Below are 22,472 nucleotides of genomic sequence, written 5' to 3' on the forward strand. Positions count from 1 at the left end.
GACAATGACCTAATTGGAGAGGATGCAGGAGTAAACCATTCTTGGTTCCACAAGGTCAAGAGGCCGACCAGGACTGTTCCTTGCGTGCAGTGTTCTCACATAATACTGGAAATCAGCATTTTTTGTTTTGCCTCGTAATTATCTTAGACTGTTATTTAATGTTTAATTGTTTAACTGACAAATAAAATAGATCTGTTTGATGCCAATAATATTATCAAGATAAATTCGATTAGGTTTTAGAAACCTTTTTAATGTAAAACTTATAATTGTACATAGGGGCAGAAATATTTACTTAATATAGATACATGCTCTGATTTTTCCTTTGCAGTGCTACACAGTGGTTAGGCTTTACTGCTTCTTCTCACAATGTGACCCTATAGCTGGCCATACATGTGATTTGATTCCGTTTCAATACCATTGCAATTAACGTTTTGAGCATCGAAAGGTGCTTTTGTGCAATACAAGCCCAGTTTTGCTTTACCATATATACTGTGTATATATATATATATATATATATATATATATATATATATATTCACTTGTAGAGGAGAACCGCACTCTGCTTACAGTTTAGTGCCAGCAATCAGGTCTTCCCACCGACCTTGTATATAGAAAAAAGTCCTGCACTTAAAAACTTCTTTGCTTTATTTCACAATATCTTCAGGAGAGATTTACAAAGCAAGTATAATCCTTTCAAGCAATATCAACGGCAACAAATGCCTACACAGTTTCAGACATGAGTAAAGGGGAACACGAGAAGAGGAGGATCAGGCTGATCTGTGCAAAATTGCTGCTCAGAGTAGGTACGTATAACATGTTTGTTATTTTTAGAAAATAAAGGCCAGGCCTCACTTTAAGTGACTTAAGATGATCTGAACTGCAATCCAGATTCTGATATTTCAAATAGTCTCTCTCTCTCTCTCTATATATATATATATATATATATATATAAAAAAGTCCAAGAAGTTGCTGCACTTAAAAACTTCTTTGCTTTATTTCACAATATCTTCAGGAGAGATTTACACAGCAAGTATAATCCTTTCAAGCAATATCAACGGCAACAAATGCCTACACAGTTTCAGACATGAGTAAATTCAGATATGGATGGATGGGCTAGTCAGCTTACGCCCTTCCTGAGATCCATTGAAGCACATCTGAAGGTTTCATTCCAATCATTCATTTAAATACAGGTTTAGTGAAGTACTTCACATATGGAATCAATATGGCTAATTAGTTCAAATCGCATACCATTTAACATCTATATATGCATATGTTTATCTATAACATGCCATTAAAGCAAGGATAAGCAGCAGGTGTCAAATCTCTCAATCTCCTCACTCGCATTTTAATATATTCAGAATACCTATAAAAATGCAGGGAAATGGTACATTCATGAGTAAAAACAAAAAGATATCCCCATCATAAAGTTATTTTATCTGGCTACTTTTAAATGCTTATTCCAACAATTAAACAAATAAATAAAGATCCGAATCAACATTTAAGCCATATGGAGCAATAGTATTTAAAAAATGTATCCAGTATACTTCTCTTTTTCTTAGAATCAATTCACGGTTGCCCCCTCTCCTATTTTTCTCAATACCTTCTAGGACCATATATTTTAATTGTGATACATTGTGGTCAAATTCCAAAAAGTGTCTCGCCAACGGTAATTGGGTTAGTTTATCTTGTATTGAGTATTTGTGTCTCGCTATCCTGTCTTTTATTTTTTGTGTAGTCTCCCCTACATAAACTAAACCGCACGGGCAATTTATGGCATAAATTACATATGAGGATTGGCATGTATAGTAACCCCGTATGGGGATATTGAAACCCCTATGTGGATGTGTAAAGTATTTACCTTTAATCATAGAGTTACATTGTATGCATGACAAGCAGGGATACGATCCCAGATTTTTTGGTCCCAGAAAGGTTGGTTTGGCTGCTGCAGCCACAGGTTGATCAGATTTAATCAATCGATTTCGTATAGTTCTACCTTTTCTATAGGAGGACATGGGTGGATTCCAGAATTCCTGTACCATGGGGTAACTGGATCTTAAAAGATTCCAATGTCTTTTGAAAATTTGGTTGATTTTGTTGGAGAAGGGATGATACTGCATAATAAAGGGGATTCTCTTGTTTTCCTTTCGGGGTGATCTATTATAATCTGTATTAGAGTAATCGATATTAACTAAAGCTTGTGGGTATCTTCTACTAGTAAGTTTGTTTTTTATTTCATTAAGTCTCTGATCACGGCACAGCGGGTCGCTCACGATCCGCTGTACCCTCATCATCTGACTTTTTGGGATGGATGAAAAAACGTTTGGGGGATGAAAACTATTAAAATGTAGCAATTGGTTACGGTCCGTGGGTTTCACATATAAGTCGGTAGTAATCTGCCCATTGTTCAATTTAAGTAGAGTATCAAGAAAAGAGATCTCATTTTTACCAATTTCAATGTTAAACTTTATTCCAGGTACTAAATGGTTAATGTATTTATCAAATAAGTATAGGCTTTCCATGTTACCATCCCATATAGCGAAAATATCGTCCACAAATCTGTACCAACATTGGCAATGTTTTAAAAATAAATCATTGACATAAATAAAGGACGTCTCTATCATATTCATCAATGCGTTCGCATATGGGGGTGCAACATTTGAACCCATCGCTGCTCCGTTCAGTTGCAAGAAATGAGTATCCCTGAAAAGAAAATAGTTCTCCTCAAGAGTAATTTTCAAAAGGTCAAGCAGAAATGAAATTTGTTCGGTTTTGTAGATGCCTGATTGAATTAGCAATCGCTGACATGCCTATATTCCTAATTCATGTGGAATAATAGTAAATAAACTAGAGATGTCCCATGATATCAGGATGGAATCTGATGACAAGTTTATATCTTGAATTTTTGACAAAAAATCAGTAGTATCTCTTATAAATGATTTAGTGTTTAATAGCAATGGTGTCAGACACTTATCCAGATATTGTGCTAGATGTGTTGTCACAGATTCCATCCCTGATACAATGGGACGTCCCGGGGGATTGTTGGGGTCTTTGTGGATTTTTGGTAACATATACAGTACCGGTGTAACCAGATGTTCACATATCAAAAACTCCATAGTTTCATCATCAATGATTTTTTGTTTAACTGCCTTCGTTAAGGTTGTTTTTATCCTTTTTTGTACTTTAAAACAGGACAGCAATCAAGTCTTTTATAAGTAAGAGTATCACTAAGATGTTTCATAACTTCATTTTCATACATGGATGTGTCCATTACCACAATAGCTCCCCCCTTGTCAGCCGGCTTGATAGTGATATCACGCCGGACTGACAAGGAGTTTAACGCTGCAATCTCATCTCTATTTAGATTGTGAGGTATATGGTCTCTCTTATCTCTATCACACAAAAAAATTTTTATGTCATTTTCCACTTTATATATACCTCAACAGCAGCACATGAAGTGGGTGGTACTTTAGTGCTTTTTGGTTTTAAACCCATGTTTTTGATTGATAATATTGATAATTCTTTAGTTGTGGCAGTGGACACACCAGAATAGTATGCTTTAAATCTTAACTGTCTAAAAAAACTATATAAATCCTGTTTAAGTACAAAATCATTCATTTTCTCTTTAGGGCAAAAGCCCAAACCCTTATTCAAAACACTTAGTTCAGTTTTAGACAAAACAATAGAAGAAATGTTATGTACCAGGTTTTCATCTAATGTCTCTGGCGGTTCTGGCGTCTGGTGGTTACACCCCCTGCTGTGTTTTTTCTTTGTTCGCCAACCACCATTCCTGGTCCGGATTCGGTCAGGTTCCCTGGTAAAAAAGGAGTAGTTGATACACTGGTGGATGATCCAGTAGATGTCATAGAGGAATTTGAGCTAGCCAGATTTTTACGTTGTATTTTTCTGTAGCCCCTTGAATGGTAATATGTAGGATCAGTCCAATTGTAGACACGATCATTTTTATAATCTTCACAATCTCGTTCAAGATTTGTACGCTTACGGAATTGAATATTGGTGCGAAATCTTCCTAATTTATCATTATTAATTTTCTTGAATTCCTGTAGTTCCTCTTGATTAGAACATTGTTATAACTGCCTTTCAAGTTTAGCAATCTCCTGCTGCAGGAGGGTCCTCTCTTGTTGCAAAAATTGGACAGTTAATGTCATGATATCAAAGGAACATTTATTGAGGATCTGGGCAAATTTGGTTTTAAAATCCTTGTTCTGTGAAAAGAGGGTTGGAGTCAGACGAACCCTCAGCCCTCTAGGTATCATTTGTAACTTATAGTATTCGGCTAACGTTACCTCGTGAAGTTGCATTAGTTTCTCCATTTTTCTGGTAAGTTGTATAGAGGAGGACTGGATCAGAAAATCCCTGGATCCCATGGTGTCAGTGAAGATCCTTGAAGCCTCTGTTTCAGAGAATGAGTATGAGCCACCTGTTGCCATCCTTGCAGTGATTCCTTGATAGTAGCTGGTGCTTGTTCCCAGGGGAAAATATATTCACTTGTAGAGGAGAACCGCACTCTGCTTACAGTTTAGTACCAGCAATCAGGTCTTCCCACCGACCTTGTATATAGAAAAAAGTCTAAGGGGTTGCTGCACTTAAAAACTTCTTTGCTTTATTTCACAATATCTTCAGGAGAGATTTACAAAGCAAGTATAATCCTTTCAAGCAATATCAACGGCAACAAATGCCTACACAGTTTCAGACATGAGGAACAAGCACCAGCTACTATCAAGGAATTACCGCAAGGATGGCAACAGGTGGCTCCGGACCAGGAGGGGCGGTCGGCAAACAAAGAAAAGACACAGCAGGGGGTGTAACCACCAGACGCCAGAACCGCCAGAGACATTAGATGAAAACCTGGTACATAACATTTCTTCTATTGTTTTGTCTAAAACTGAACTAAGTGTTTTGAATAAGGGTTTGGGCTTTTGCCCTAAAGAGAAAATGAATGATTTTGTACTTAAACAGGATTTATATAGATTTTTTAGACAGTTAAGATTTAAAGCGTACTATTCTGGTGTGTCCACTGCCACAACTAAAGAATTATCAATATTATCAATCAAAAACATGGGTTTAAAACCAAAAAGCACTAAAGTACCACCCACTTCATGTGCTGCTGTTGAGGTATATATAGAGAAAGTGGAAAATGACATAAAAAAATTTTGTGTGATAGAGATAAGAGAGACCATATACCTCACAATCTAAATAGAGATGAGATTGCAGCGTTAAACTCCTTGTCAGTCCGGCGTGATATCACTATCAAGCCGGCTGACAAGGGGGGAGCTATTGTGGTAATAGACACATCCATGTATGAAAATAAAGTTATGAAACATCTTAGTGATACTCTTACTTATAAAAGACTTGATTGCTGTCCTGTTTTTAAAGTACAAAAAAGGATAAAAACAACCTTAACGAAGGCAGTTATACAAAAAATCATTGATGATGAAACTATGGAGTTTTTGATATGTGAACATCTGGTTACACCGGTACTGTATATGTTACCAAAAATCCACAAAGACCCCAAAAATCCCCCGGGACGTCCCATTGTATCAGGGATGGAATCTGTGACAACACATCTAGCACAATATCTGGATAAGTGTCTGACACCATTGCTATTAAACACTAAATCATTTATAAGAGATACTACTGATTTTTTGTCAAAAATTCAAGATATAAACTTGTCATCAGATTCCATCCTGATATCATGGGACTTCTCTAGTTTATTTACTATTATTCCACATGATTTAGGAATAGAGGCATGTCAGCGATTGTTAATTCAATCAGGCATCTACAAAACCGAACAAATTTCATGTCTGCTTGACCTTTTGAAAATTACTCTTGAGGAGAACTATTTTCTTTTCAGGGATACTCATTTCTTGCAACTGAATGGAGCAGCGATGGGTTCAAATGTTGCACCCCCATATGCGAACGCATTGATGAATATGATAGAGACGTCCTTTATTTATGTCAATGATTTATTTTTAAAACATTGCCAATGTTGGTACAGATTTGTGGACGATATGTTCGCTATATGGGATGGTAACATGGAAAGCCTATACTTATTTGATAAATACATTAACCATTTAGTACCTGGATTAAAGTTTAACATTGAAATTGGTAAAAATGAGATCTTTTTTCTTGATACTCTACTTAAATTGAACAATGGGTAGATTACTACCGACTTATATGTGAAACCCACGGACCATAACCAATTGCTACATTTTAATAGTTTTCATCCCCCAAACATTTTTTCATCCATCCCAAAAAGTCAGATGATGAGGGTACAGCGGATCGTGAGCGACCCGCTGTGCCGTGATCAGAGACTTAATGAAATAAAAAACAAACTTACTAGTAGAAGATACCCACAAGCTTTAGTTAATATCGATTACTCTAAGGCCCCTTTCACACGATCGGACCGTTCAGGTCCGCCTGTCAGTTTTGACGGCGGACCTGAACGGGCGATCCATGTTAGCCTATGGAGCGTCGGATGTCAGCGGAGACATGTCCGCTGACATCCGACCCCGTCCGATCCGCTAAAAGCAGACGGATGGCTCTACGTCCAGATCCGTCGCTGGCGGATCGGATCGGGTGAGATCTGAGGAAAACGGACACGCTGTCCGTTTTCGACCGATCCCTCCATAGACGGCAGCGGCGCCTGACAAGCCCCTCCCCGCTCAGTGAGCAGAAAGGCACCTGTCATCCGCCGGCTCAGCGGAGATCAACGGACAGATCTCCTGCTGAGCCGGCGGACCGAGGCGGGCTCCGTAGAAACGGAGTCCGCCTCATGTGAAAGGGGCCTTATACAGATTATAATAGATCACCCCGAAAGGAAAACAAGAGAATCCCCTTTATTATGCAGTATCATCCCTTCTCCAACAAAATCAACCAAATTGTCAAAAGACATTGGAATCTTTTAAGATCCAGTTACCCCATGGTACAGGAATTCTGGAATCCACCCATGTCCTCCTATAGAAAACGTAGAACGATACGAAATCGATTGATTAAATCTGATCAACCTGTGGCTGCAGCAGCCAAACCAACCTTTCTGGGACCAAAAAATCTGGGATCATATCCCTGCTTGTCATGCATACAATGTAACTCTATGATTAAAGGTAAATACTTTACACATCCACATAGGGGTTTCAATACCCCCATACGGGGTTACTATACATGCCAATCCTCATATGTAATTTATGCCATAAAGTGCCCGTGCGGTTTAGTTTATGTAGGGGAGACTACACAAAAAATAAAAGACAGGATAGCGAGACACAAATACTCAATACGAGATAAACTAACCCAATTACCGTTGGCGAGACACTTTTTGGAATTTGGCCACAATGTATCACAATTAAAATATATGGTCCTAGAAGGTATTGAGAAAAATAGGAGAGGGGGCAACCGTGAATTGATTCTAAGAAAAAGAGAAGTATACTGGATACATTTTTTAAATACTATTGCTCCATAAGACTTAAATGTTGATTTGGATCTTTATTTATTTGTTTAATTGTTGGAATAAGCATTTAAAAGTAGCCAGATAAAATAACTTTATGATGGGGATATCTTTTTGTTTTTACTCATGAATGTACCATTTCCCTGCATTTTTATAGGTATTCTGAATATATTAAAATGCGAGTGAGGAGATTGAGAGATTTGACACCTGCTGCTTATCCTTGCTTTAATGGCATGTTATAGATAAACATATGCATATATAGATGTTAAATGGTATGCGATTTGAACTAATTAGCCATATTGATTCCATATGTGAAGTACTTCACTAAACCTGTATTTAAATGAATGATTGGAATGAAACCTTCAGATGTGCTTCAATGGATCTCAGGAAGGGCGTAAGCTGACTAGCCCGAAACGTAATCCATCCATCCATATCTGAATTTACTCATGTCTGAAACTGTGTAGGCATTTGTTGCCGTTGATATTGCTTGAAAGGATTATACTTGCTTTGTAAATCTCTCCTGAAGATATTGTGAAATAAAGCAAAGAAGTTTTTAAGTGCAGCAACCTCTTGGACTTTTTTCTATATATATATATATATATATATATATATATATATATATATATATATGTATATATATATATATTCAGTATATCAGTATAACATAAACAATGCATGTATATGGATTAAATCCAATATGCTTTTAGCAAGAAGTTTGGGACTATATATGCTGGGGGGAAAGGGGACAGAGCCAATAGCAAGGAACTCCAATGGGGTGTCCCACTGTTGGAGACTATTTGAAATATCAGAATCTGGATTGCAGTTCAGATCATCTTAAGTCACTTAAAGTGAGGCCTGGCCTTTATTTTCTAAAAATAACAAACATGTTATACGTACCTACTCTGAGCAGCAATTTTGCACAGATCAGCCTGATTCTCCTCTTGTCGAGTTCCCTGCCGGCACTCCTCCCCCCCCTCCTGCCAAGCCCCCTCCCAAGCAGGCTCACTCCCGAGCCAATGCTCTGTGTGTCCATCCACACACAGAGCTGTGACTCGGCCCCACCCCCTCTCTCTGTCCTCATTGGCTCACTGGCTGTAATTGACAGCAGTGCCCACTGTCCAGTGAGGAGGGAGAGTCTCCGGAGAGCTGAGGCTCTAGTGCACATAGCTGGAACAAGATGGAGCTCAGGTAAGGATAAGTGGGGGGTCTTCTGCACACAGAAGGTTTTTATCTTAATACATAAAATGTATTAAGGTTAAAAAAAAAAACTTCTGCTAGATATTGTGCAGGAAATAAAACATCTCAACTGTCTGCAAGTGCAAAAAAAATTATCATTTACAAGATATACAGTATATCACCATCTATATACAATATAATAAGTCCCAAGATAAAGAATGCTTGATTGTTTATGAAATTAAATTTACTAAGTGTATATTTTTCCCATAAAATAATCTCTATGGAATATCTAAATGCTCTACCACTACCACATATGTGTTTATGAATTGGTATAAACTATATTATATCGATTCTTGGAATACTGCATTTTGCATAATTATATTGTATAATATTTTGCATTTTGTTTTTTTTGTTCTTTTTCATGTTAGTCACAATACATATTATATCTTTGTACCCTTGCAGTTATGGTACAAGAAAAAAAAAAGAAAAGTATCTTGTACAGTTCAGAGGCATGCTTGTGATGGTGACCAATCAGATGTCTCTAGTGTATCAAAATATTTCATAGGGTTTTGTGCGTGTTTGTGACCCATGTTGAAGAACACAATTGGACAGTCAACGTGTCTTTAGCCTTTATTTGTCTGTACTCTGGGATTAGCCTCTTTTATTGTCTTGTCCTTGTCTGATTTTAATAGTGCTCTCCTTACCTGTGCCTTCTTTCAGCAATACTTGAAGCCACTAGAGTTGTATGTTACACAGGACTATTGAGACCCTGTATGTTATATCAATAAGGGCCATCTTTAAGGCAGGGCAAAAGGGGCAGTTGCCCTGGGCTCCATCATTGTTGTGGGACCCAAAGCAGGTGCCTCATACTTGCCAATTATCCCAGCTAAAGTTCCCTTGTCCCTTAAAGTTTTAATCCTGTGCTTTGTCCCGATATCTCAGTGTGAAGTTCTCTTACTAATGCTGCCCAGCTCTGCCCTATTGCCAGATGACTCACCTGCAGACCCTGTGTTTATATGTAAATAACTGTGGATCGCCGGCATTGATATGTAAATAGAGGCGGCATTCATATGTATATCATGCCCCCCCTGAGCTCATATCCACCATCACTTCTGCTGAATGCTGCCCAGTGGGGAGATAAAGGGGCATGCTTGCCTACAACTGTGGTCATAAAGCCTAACATCAGCCTGTTCTGCAAAGGAAAGCAAATTGGAGGTGGAACCCTTTCTCAAAATAACATGGTGCCACAGCACTGTAAATTTTGGTGGATGTGTATATGCATGTAGCAATATGGACTACAATTGTAAAGTACCATGCCCTCCAGTGTTTCAAAGCATCGCTTGTCCCTCTAGTGATCAGTGCATCAGGTGACATCATATTTGTGTGCCAAGCTAAAGGAATTGCGGGATGAGTAATTCTCCCGTCCGATAATTGCTTTGCATGATTATGTGCTTGGACTACATATCCCAGGGCTCTTTGCTGCCATTAGGAAGATTGCTGGGAGTAGCTATAAAAGAGCGCTGAGCCCTCTTCCTCCCGGGCCTGATGCGAGACGGACCTCTCTGTATGCTGAGCACCACCTTCCAACCCCTACCTGAGGGGCCTAGCACTGCAATTTGAAGTCGGACATCCATCCAGCACCGCTCCGGTTGCCTGCCAATCGGTGTACCAAGCTTTACATCGGGAGATCGAGATAGCGAATCCGCTGCACGAGTGTCGCTACACGAGTTACCGTCTGGAAGACATCGTAACGGTCTGGTCGTTGGTGAGAGGGCAGTCGCCCAACCTTTACCCATCCTTTGTCATAGCTTCACTGGAACAATTTGCACAGACATCTGTACCCTATGAATACTTTACTGACTCTATGTGAACACTGTGCTTAGACATCTTTAGCCTTCCTCACTACAAGAAATCTATTGCTTCCTACTACACCTCATTGGATTACAGTTAACAAGCTCCTACGTACCGGTGAAGACTATCAGATCTGCAACGGGGACATTGATGCTAGTGCTGATACAAGGGCCACTACATTATTGTTACTAGACCTAGACTCCCCTTCTAGGGTAGCAGTATAGGCTGGCCAGGTTCCATCCTCTGCATAGTGTCAGTATAATCTGCTAGTATAGAACATCCTTCAAGGGGATAGCGTTATTTATTTAAGGAAGAGTATATATCATATTGTCATTTGTTAAAATTTGCCTTGTGTCTTTCAGAGGAATTCCTTTGCTGAATTGGCGCTGTTGCCCAGAACTCAGCAGACCTATTACCTTATTGTTGTGACAACATCTCCTTTAATTTGTTCCAGTAAATATTCTCAGAACATAATTACGCAGAGTTGTCTGCTTTATCACTCAACAGTGATACAAGGATGTCTGAACCCAGAGTGTCAGGTGGATTGGAATGCTCACCAGGTCATGGCCGTGCAGATGAGCAGATAATTCCAAGCAGTCCCTTAGGGGACTGTGTTACACGCACATATCAGCAGATGTATGAGGGTGTCATTAACAATTAATGGCACTGCTGTGTATCTGCTAAAGGGTAGCATGTTTCTGTGGTGTCAGGAAACTGATTTTGAATGCGTTCCCAACACAAAGAAATGTGAGCGCAGGCTAAATGTCTCAGTTACATTGGTGGTCAGTGTAAATCTTCTCATTACATTGGGGCTTGGTGTAAAATCCTTTCATTCACACTAGTGGCCAGTGTAAAGATCCCCTGTACATTGGTTGACATTATTGTGTAAATACTTCATTAAATTGGTAAACAGTGTACATTTCCCTTTATATTGGTGGTAAGTGCAGAATTGCCCTTACACTGGTGGTCAATGTAAATCCCCCACTACATTGGTGGTCGGTTTAGAGGTATCACCTTACATTGGAGGTCGGTGTGGAAGTGTCACCTTACATTGGTAGTCAGTACAAATCTCCTCGACAATGGTTCTTAGTGTAAATTCCCCCTTACATGGAGGTCATTGTATATTCCCCCTTACACTGGTGGTTGGTGTAAATGCTCCTATTACATTGGTGTCAGTGTAGAAATCCCTCTTTATATTGGTGGGTGTTGTAAAATCAACCGTTACATGGTGGTCAGTGCAAATTCCCCCTTACATTGGTGGTCAGTGTAAATCCCCCCTCACTTTAGTGGTCAGTGTAGAATCCCCCACTATATACTTGCCAAAGATTTACAGCTTTGCTCTACATGATTCAGAATTTGCCACAGTGTACTTCTAAATAATCCCCCCCCCCCCACCACTGCCACTAATCCCATCAACCCCCCAGCTTTGCCACTGATCACACCCCCCTTCCCCAGCATTGCCACTGTTCCCAGGAGTCCTATGATCCCTAGGAGTTTTCTGATTATTGATGGGTCCTCTCATCTCCCCAGTCTATGGTGTTCAAGCAGTGAGGAGATGATGTGCTGTAACCTTTAGCAACCAATCAGTGAGCAGTAATAGTATGCACTAACCTCTTGCAACCAGTCATTGAGAAGTAAGGATATGCAGCAACCTCTAGCAACCAATCAGTGAGCAGTAATAATGTGCAGTAACCCCTAGCAACCAATTAGTGAGTGGTAAGGATGTCCAGTAACCTCTAGCAACCAATCAGTGAGCAGTATTGAGGTACAGTAATCTCTAGCAACTAATCAGCAAGCAGACGTCATGTGCTGTAACCTCTAGCAAATAATCAGTGATCCATAATGTGTGCTGTAACCTCTAGCAGCCAGTGAGTGAGCGGTAATGATACACTGTAACCTCTGGCAACCAATCACAATCATTCCCTGATCTGATTCAGTAAACTGATTTCGAGTCTAGCTGCTATTTATTGTATGTCTCAGAGCAGGTGGAGAGCGAAGTTACATGGAAGGGGGGCCCAAGAAAATGTTTGCCCAGGGTTCAATCAATATTAAACACGGCCCTGGACAGCTCACAAATCTAAAATATAGGTCAATTTAGTATAGAATTAAAGCAATATTTTTTTTTAATTTTGAAAATAGTAGGGTATGTCTTATTTTTTGCCATCTGTGTCCCATTAGGGAGATTTCTTTTCAGTTCCTGTTCTGTAGATACAACAGAAAATGAGAGAAAATATCTCCTAAGGGTTGGAAACTCCTTCTTAGACAGTATTTCCTTTGATAGATGTTCCTTCTCTTCCTGTTCTGGAGACAACTCAAGTTTGTGTATATTCCTTTACATCAGCCTGGGTATAGGGGTCACCAGCACCCAAAAACCTAAAATAATTCTATACCTCTCCCCACTCTATCCAACCCAGAAAAACATCCTGGCTTTAGATACATATTACCATTTGCAATCTTCGTTAAAGGACTTACCTATTTTATTTTTCCCTTCTTCGTATTTAACTCTTTGTAAAATATGATGTACAATCCGACTTCTTGTGGCATTGTTGAAAAAGGTGTCTTTATTGTTTATGATAAAACTGTGGAATAATAAAAAAGCAATTTTGTAAATTGAAAAGAAAAGATACTTGTACTGAACCTACCTTATGATGACTCCTTCCTTCACACCAAATAAATATTCCCTAAAACGTGAGTCTGAAAGAACACATGCTGAGCCACATCATGTAAAAGTAGTTCCATGTTGAAGTATTAATATTACAAAATTATATTACGTTTAAAACAATTTATAAATATACTCTGGTATACAGGTAACATTGATTATCTTGTGATAATGGCATCTGAACGTGGGTGGGATACATCGGACAGCAAGTGAACATGTCCTCCCTGAAGTTGAAAGTAGAAAAAATGAGCAAGCATAAGGATTTGAGCAGCTTTGACAAGGGCAAAATTGTAATGGAGTGTTGACTGGGTCAGCGCAATTCCAAATTTGCAGCTCTTGTGGGATGTTCCTGGTCTGCATTGGTCAGGATATACCAAAATTGGTCCAAGGAAGACTGGCAAACCACAAACATGGTCATGGGAGGCCAAAGCACACTGATGTATGTGGGGAGCAAAGGCTACCCGTGTAATCTGATCCAATAAAAGAGCTACTGTAGCTCAAATTGCAGAAAAAAAAGTGATGCTGGTTCCAATAGAACGTTGTCAAAATACACAGTGCACTTCAGTTTGTTGCGTATGGGGCTGTGTAGCTGTAGACTGGTCAGGGTGCCCATGCTGACATGCAATGTCCACAGTCAGAAGCACATACAAAGGGCACCACGGAGCAATGTAAGAACGTTGTCTGGTCTGAATAATCACATTTTTCTTTTACATTATGTGGATGGCTAGGTACGTGTACATCGCTTACCTGGGGAAGAGATGGCACTGGGATGCACTATGGGAAAAAGGCAAGCTGGCAGAGGCAGTTTGATGCTTTGTCTAGTGGAGTCCATGCCTTGATGGATTAGGGCTGTTTTAGCAGCAAAAGGGGGGCCTACTAGTTTTAGGTGGGTTGTCATAATGTTATAGTGGGTGGTCATAATGTTATGGCTGATTGATGTATGTTAAATGTCACCTTTCAGAAAGCATAATCCATCAAATGAAAAAAAAAAAGTAATAATTAAAAGAAATCTCTACCAAGAGAATTATAAGAGTTGACATTGCTGACTTCCTTCTGAAAAAATGTTGCTTATCTGGCTGTCCCTAGCTTCAGACTGAGTCACTGACCTGGATTTGGGATTAGCTGTAAAAATGTGGAATGGACAAAAGGAACTAGGTCTAGTCAACTCTGTAGATTGTTTGAAAAAAAAAAAGCTGGATGTGTTTCTAGAGGCACAGAATCTGTCTATTAACATTTGCATTGGGTGATCAGGAAGGAAATGTTTTCTCCCGGGTGGAGTAAATTAGACAATGCTTTATAAATTTTTTGTGCATTCCTCGAGATCAACTGTGGGTTTAGCAATCTGAGCATACAGATTTTAAATGTATTTATTTATTTATGTTGGTTGAACTTGATGGACATGTGTATTACTAGTTATGTAACTACAAACGAGCATGCAGTCATTGAAGTCAGTGAAAAGTATTGAAACTCATAAACTGCATCACAAACCAAAAACACTATTTCATTATTAACAGTGTTATTCATTTTTTTTTAATAGTCAAAGCAAACTCACCCATCCATCTCTCCATTATTTATTTTGCTGAGAAATCACTTTGAAAAACACCCCCCTAGCATTTCTGGCCATGGCCATCTTGAGTAAGGGCAGAGGATTCATGCAGCATTTAATTGGAATCCATCTGCCATTAGCTCAGACATGCAGGGCGTGCTTAGCTGGGAAAGACCCTACTCCCCTCCTGAGATGTATGACATAATTTACCTAGGCCTGGAAAAAAGTAAGTAACTGAGGAAATTCAAAATAGTCAATACTGATTGATAGAGTGAAATTCTGCTTTAATGTGCATACCCGCTGTAGGTCAGCAACTCAGAAAGTTAAATTAATACTGTTGGATTCATATGACAGCCAGGCATTTAGAATTGTCAGAAGGTAATCACCAATGGCAGACTATTTTTCCATTTAAAAAAAATCTAATTGGTTACATTTCTACCCCAAACCCTTAATTTAACTTTTTTTTTTTTCAAAAGCAAAGGCCTATTTAATTTTTTGTTTTGTATTTGAAAGCCAAAAGCTTAGTGGCCAGTTCAGACTCATATTAGACTGTTGAATGTTGGGGGATAGGACGTAGCTCAAAGTGCTCAGAAATTAATTAGAGGTACTTGAAGACATCAAATGCACTAATATATCTGAGATTTGATACCTTAACCGCTTGCCGACCGCTGCACACAGATGTACGTCGGCACAATGGCACAGGCAGGTAAATGGGCGTACAGGTACGTCCCTTTAAATTTGCCGCCTTTCGGGCGCACGCCACGGGAGCGTGCCCGCGGGTCCCAGGAACTTGATGTTCTTCGGCAGCCCGTGATTACGGTGTGGAGAGGTAGAACGGGGAAGTGCCTATGTAAACAAGGCATTTCCCCATTCTGCCTTGTGTCATGACAGAGATCCACTGCTCCCTGTGATCGGGAGCAGTGATCGCTGTTATGTCCTAGGTAGCCCCCCCCACAGTTAGAATCACTCCCTAGGACACACTTAAACCCTTCATCGCCCCCTAGTGGTTAACCCCTCACGCCAGTGTCATTTACACAGTAATCAGTGCATTTTAATAGCACTGATCGCTGTATAAATGGCAATGGTCCCAAAATAGTGTCGAAAGTGTGCGATGTGTCCGCCATAATGTCGCAATCACAATAAAAATCGCAGATCGCTGCCATTACTAATAAAAAAATAATAATAATAAAAATGCCATAAAACTATCCCCTTTTTTGTAGACACTATAACTTTGCGCAAACGAATCAATTTACGCTTATTACAATTTTTTTTTTAACAAAAATATGTAGAAGAATACATATCGGCCTAAACTGAGAAAAAAAATAGTTTTTTTATATATTTTTGAGGGATATTTATTATAGCAAAAAGTAAAAAATATTGTGTTTTTTTCAAAATTGTCTCTCTTTTTTTTTTATAGCGCAAAAAATAAAAACCGCACAGGTGATCAAATACCACCAAAAGAAAGCTCTATTTGTGGGAAAAAAAGGAGGTCAAGTTTGTTTGGGTACAACGTTGCACCACTGCGCAATTGTCAGTTAAAATGACACAGTGCTGAATCGCAAAAAGTGCTCTGGTCAGGAAGGGGGTAGGGGCTGAAGTGGTTAAAGCACAATTAATTCCTTAGGACACAGCTGATCGCAGATCAGAGTAAAGGGCCAATTACAATTAAATAACTTATTAAAAATATTTTGACAATAATAATAATAATATATTAGTCCTTTAGTACTATAACATAGTATATATTTAGGTAAGAATAGCAAAAATTGCAAATATTTAAAAACTCAGCAAATGTAAAGATTTCATTTTTTTTTGTATTCCAGAGATTATTTATACCATTTTTAGAAAAAAAAATATAAAAATAATTTCCGATTTTTACCTAGACAATGAGAAACCGCTTTATTGTTGGAGTAGCATGAATAGCATGGGTCACTCATCTGGACCTTTGGTGATAAGCTGTTTAATAAGCTGGACTAGCATGATCCTCACATTTATTTCTGGGTGTGACCATAGCCACTCTTCATGAGATTCTGTACACTCACCGGCCACTTTATTGGGTACACTTGTTTAATTGCTTGGTAACACAAATTGCTAAGCAGCCAATCACATGGCAGCAATTCAATGCATTTAGGCATCTAGACGTGGTTAAGACAACTTTCTGAAGTTCAAACAGAGCATCAGAATGGGGAAGAAAGGGAATTTTGGTGGTTGTTGGTGCCAGACAGGCTGGTCTGAGTATTTCAAAAACTTTGATCCACTGGGATTTTCACGCACAACCATCTCTAGGGTTTACAGAAAATAGTCAGAAAAAGAGAAAATATCCAGTGAGCGGCAGTTGTGTGGATGAAAATGCCTTGTTGATATCAGAGGTCAGAAGAGAATGGGCAGACTGGTTGGAATCGATAGAAAGGCAACAGTAACTCAAATAATCACTTGTTGCAACCAAGGTATGCAGAATACCATCTATGAACACTCATCGAACCTTGAAGCAGATGGGCTACAGCAGCAGAAGACCACACCGGGTGCAACTCCTGCCAGCTAAGAACAAGAAACTGAGGCTACAATTCGCACAGGCTTCAGCTGCGACATTCAGATGGTAGGGTCAGAATTTGGCATAAACAACAAGAAAGCATGGATCCCTCCTGCCTTGTAGCAGTGGCTCAGGCTGGTGGTGTAATAATGTGGGGTATATTTTTCTGGCACACTTTGGACCCCTTAGAACCAATTGAGCATCATTTAACCACTTCAGCCCCGGAAGAATTTACCCCCTTTCTGACCAGAGCACTTTTTGCGATTCGTCACTGCGTCGCTTTAACTGACAATTGCACAGTCGTGCGACGTTGTACCCAAACAATGACCTCCTTTTTTTCCCACAAATAGAGCCTTCTTTTGGTGGTATTTGATCGCCTCTGCGGTTTTTATTTTTTGTGCTATAAACAGAAAGAGAGCGTCAATTTTTTAAATAATTTTTTACTTTTTTGTTATAATAAATATCCCCGAAAAATATATAGAAAAACATTTTTTTTTTCTCAGTTTAGGCCAAAATGTATTCTTCTACATATTTTTGGTAAAAAAGCATATATTGATTAGTTTGCGCAAAAGTTATAGCGTCTACAAAATAGAGGATAGATTTATAACATTTTTATTATTTTATTTTTTTTTACTAGTAATGGCGGCGATCTGTGATTTTTTATCATGACTGCGACATTATGGCGGACACATCGGACAATTTTGAGACATTTTTGGAACCATTGGCATTAATACAGCAATCAGTGCGATTAAAAATGCATTGATTACTGTAAAAATGTCACTGGCAGCGAAGGGGTTAACACTAGGGGGCGGGGAGGGGTTAACTATGTTCCCTGGGAGGTGATTCTAACTGAAGGGGGAGGGACTAACTACAGGAAGTGACAGATTGTGGTCCCTAGCTAATAGGAACACACGATCTGCCACTCCTGTAAGAACAGAACAGGGAAGTGTGTGTTTACACACACTCGTCCCTGTTCTGTCTCTCCTCTTCACGATCGCTCGTGGCCGGCGGTCATCACGACCATTAGCCACGAGCACGGGCACTCCAGCTGAGCAGCGCGCGTGCCTGCTATCCAGACCCCGCGAGCCCGCGTACAGTTACGTGGTTTCACGCAGGGAAGCCAACCTGCCGCAGTAAAACTGCGGCGGCTGGTCCGGAAGTGGTTAAATGCCACGGCCTACCTTAGTATTGTAGCTGACCATGTCCATAGCTTTATGAGTACAGTTAGGGATGGGCCGAACCCCCCCGGTTCGCACCAGAACACCTTGAACAGCCAAAAAGTTTGAGCAAACATGCAAACCCTAATAAAGTCTATGGGACACAAACATGAAAAATCAAAAGTCCTCATTTTAAAGGCTTATATGCAAGTTATTGTCATAAAAAGTGTATGGGGACTCGGGTACTACCCTAGGGCACATGTATAATGCAAACAAAAATTTTTAAAACAAACGCTTTTTCAGGAGCAGTGATTTTAATAATGCTTAAAGTGAAACAATAAAAATGAAATATCATTTAAATATATTTTATATTTAAATATCATTTAAATACCTTTAAATATCGTGCCTGGGGGTCCCCTTAGTCTGCCTGTAAAGTGGCGCATCTGTGTGATGTGTAGACCAGTGCTGCAGCAAAATGACATTTCTAAAGGGAAAAATGTCATTTAAACTTGCTTGTAGCTGTAATGTATTGTCGGCTTCCGGCAATATAGATGTAAAATCAATGAAAAAAATGGCGTAGGGTCCCCTCCCCCAGTCCATACCAGGCCCTTTGGGTCTGACATGGATTATAAGGGGAACTCCATGGCAAAATTTTTTAAAAAATTGGGGTGCCCCCCCAAAAACCATACCAGACCCTTAGCATGAAGCCTGGAGGTCAGGATGGGGGGGGAACGAGCGAGTGCCGCCCCCCCTCCTGAACCATACCAAGCCACATGCCCTCAACATGGGGGGAGGGGGTGGGTGCCATTTTGATGGGGACAAGAGCCTCTTCCCGACATGGTTGTCGGGTCTGCGGGCAGGGAGCTTATCGGAATCTGGAAGTCCCCTTTAACAAGGGGGCCCCCAGATTCTGCCCCCCCATGTGAATGGGTATCGAGTACATTGTAAAAACCACAACAGACAGTTTTTGACAATTCCTTTATTTACCACTAGCCGACTAGTAGCCGACCTGCTGCCGTCATTATATTGCGGCAGGTTGGCTCTCCTGGGCAAATCTCTGTAGCTGTACGTCGGCCCTTTAAGTAGACTTGGCAGGCGAGCGTGCACGCCCGCCGCCTGACGTAGGAGCTGATGCACGTGCCCAGTGGCCGCAATCGCTCCTGTGAGAGAGAGAACGAACGAGGGATATGTCAATGTAAACAGACAGATCCTCCATTCTGTCAGGGAGAAGAGAGACATCTGCTGTTTCTAGAGATTAGAAACAGCGATGTCTCTCTACTCCTAGTCACTACACTGCCCCCACAGTTAGAAACACCTCCCTAGGACACACTTAAACCCTTGATCGCCCCCCAGTGTTAACCCCTTTCCTGCCAGTGACATTTATACAGTAATCAGTGGCTATTTTTAGCTCTGATTTCTGTATAAATGTCAATGGTCCCAAAAAAGTGTCAAAAGTGTCCGATCTGTCCGCCGCAATGTCGCAGTCCCACTAAAAATCGCAGATCGCCGCCATTACTAGTAAAAAATCAAAAAATAAAAATGCCATAAATCTATCCCCTATTATGTAGACTTTTGTGCAAACCAATACACACTTATTGCGATTTTTTTTTTACTAAAAATATGTAGAAGAATACATATTGGCCTAAACTGATGAATACATTTTTTAAATTTTTTTTTATATATTATATTAGAGCAAAAAGTAAAAAATATTTTTTTTTTTTTCAAAATTGTCAGTCTTTTTTTGTTTATAGCGCAAAAAATAAAAACCACAGTGGTGATCAAATACCACCAAAAGAAAGCTCTATTTGTGGGAAAAAAAGGACATCAATGTTGTTTGGGTACAGCGTCGCATGACCGCGCAATTGTCAGTTAAAGCGATACAGTGCCGTATCGCAAAAAATGGCCTGGTTATTAAGGGGGAAAATCCTTCCGGGGCTGAAGTGACAAAAAAAAAAGTGTCCTGCAATGTACATCGTCAATCACACTGCCCGACGAACCTGAGAAATAGAAAAAACAAAAAAACTCTGCCTCCATGGGAAGCATCCCGGCGACTGCTGTCTTTTCGCTTTGACAGCTCTTATATTGGTGTAGTGGTGTCCCTGACCTGAAGAGGCCTAATGGTGACCTCCATAGGCAGGGGAAGCTGACATTGTTCTTCACAGTATGGGTTATTAGGCATTATGGGTGTAATGCAAGCTGAAAACATGGGCGCCAACAATTGGCAGACAACAATAGGCAGACAGCAATATAGGTAGAGGGCCTTTAAGCTGGATGCAGCAACTCTATTTGTAGAACTGCTGTCTCCTATAGCAACGCTCCACTTTCAATGCTTCACTGTAGATCTGCACACGTAACTCACAGTAACTCGCTGTAGATCTTCACTCACATCTCACAGTATTCCACTGTAGATCACTCAAGCTTCACCCACTGTCCCGCTGGGTTTCTGACTTGACTCACAGCTACTGGCTGTGCTTATCTTCAAGCGTCACCCACGCTGTCCCACTGGGTCCCTAGCTTTACTCACAGTTACCCGTTGTACTTATCTTCAAGGTGCACCCACAGCTCCTGCTGGGTTCACGGATGAAAATCCTGAAGCTTTCCCACCTCTTCACTATCCCCGGCTGGTGAAAGGGCTGCTCTGGTACTTCTTCAGACCTCCATCCTCTCTACACCTGCCTCTGGTAACAGGAGTGGTCATCCCTTTGTGGCAACTGCTTCTCCTTTACCGCCGGCACACAATCCGACTCTCAAGCAGAACCTCCTCATGTGTGGTTAGGCCTCAGGCCTTACCCTATGCTGCTGCTCCACATACATCTCCCCAGGCCAAACCCTGGGGCAGAAAGAACACCGATCACCTGATTCCTCCTGAATAAACTATCCCAGCATGCCCTGGGGGCCGAAGAAAACTCCTCTGGCAACATATCTATTCATAACTTGTGTCAACTGTAATCCATCATTCTAATGTCAGAGGCAGCAATATCACCTTGTGAGAGTAGAGAGGAACTACACCAGACTCAGGCTTAGGGTAAAATCAGTGGATCCCCTACCAATTAGTCAGGCTAGTTACCACCTAGCGCAAGTAAATTTGTTAGCAACCCTGCCTACTATCAAGGTGCTACATAGGTAAGGGCGAGACCACCCGCTGATGTAACCAGATAACCCTGCCCCCTCTGACATCACATGACGTCAGAGGGGGCGGGGTCATTTGGTTACATCACCGGGTGGCCCCGTCCTTGCCTTTATAACAGCTGCCAAAGCAAAGAGACAGCAGTCACTGGGAGGCCTCCCATCGAGGCAGAGATTTAAAAAAAAAAAAACTGGTCCGTCGGGCGCAGACCCCGACAACCATCGGCTAGGGTTTTTGGGAAGAGGCCCTTGTCTCCATCAACATAGTGAGGGCAAGTGGCCTGGTATGGTTCAAGAGGGGGGCGCTCGCCTCCCTTTCCTGGCCTGCTAAGCTGCTTGCTCGGACAAGGGTCTGGTATTAATTTTGGGGGGGACCCCACACCAATAATTTTTTACATTTTGGCATGGAGTTCCCCTTAAAATCTAGGACAGACCCAAAGGACCTGGTATGGATTTTGGGGGGGACCCCATGCTGTTTTAAAAAAAAAACAAAATTGGCATGTAGTTCCCCATAAAATCTATAACAGACCAAAAGGGCCGGGTATGGATTTTGGGGGGACCCTGCATAATTTTTTTTCTTAATTCTGTCATAGGGTTCCCCTTAACCACTTCAATACACTGTATTATATACTCTGCACTTCACTATATACCCTGCACTGTATTATATATACTACAATGACTGCACAATATACTCTGCAATGTATTATATATACTACACTGATGGCACTATATACTCTCCACTGTATTATATATACTACATTGACTGCACTATATACTCTGAACTGTATTATATATACTACACAGAATTCACTATATACTCTGAACTGCATTATATATACTATACGGACTGCACTATATACTCTGAACTGTATTATAAATACTACACGGACTGCACTATATACTCTGAACTGTATTATATATACTACACGGACTGCGCTATATACTCTCTACTGTATTATATATACAGTATA

General features: G+C 40.4%; 1 protein-coding gene across 3 annotated transcripts in view; it reads right to left on the reverse strand.

Annotated features, from left to right (window-relative positions):
• The window catches only part of ANO4 (anoctamin 4), a 360,013-nt gene that overhangs the window by 99,158 nt on the left and 238,383 nt on the right, over nt 1-22,472 (reverse strand). For all 3 annotated transcript variants that reach the window (XM_073620380.1, XM_073620381.1, XM_073620383.1), the window contains one exon: nt 12,959-13,065. In XM_073620380.1, the coding sequence (XP_073476481.1) occupies nt 12,959-13,065 (107 nt within the window). The remainder of the gene's footprint in view (nt 1-12,958; nt 13,066-22,472) is intronic.

The sequence above is a fragment of the Aquarana catesbeiana genome, linkage group LG03, assembly GCF_042186555.1.
Source record: "Aquarana catesbeiana isolate 2022-GZ linkage group LG03, ASM4218655v1, whole genome shotgun sequence".
Taxonomy (NCBI): domain Eukaryota; kingdom Metazoa; phylum Chordata; class Amphibia; order Anura; family Ranidae; genus Aquarana; species Aquarana catesbeiana.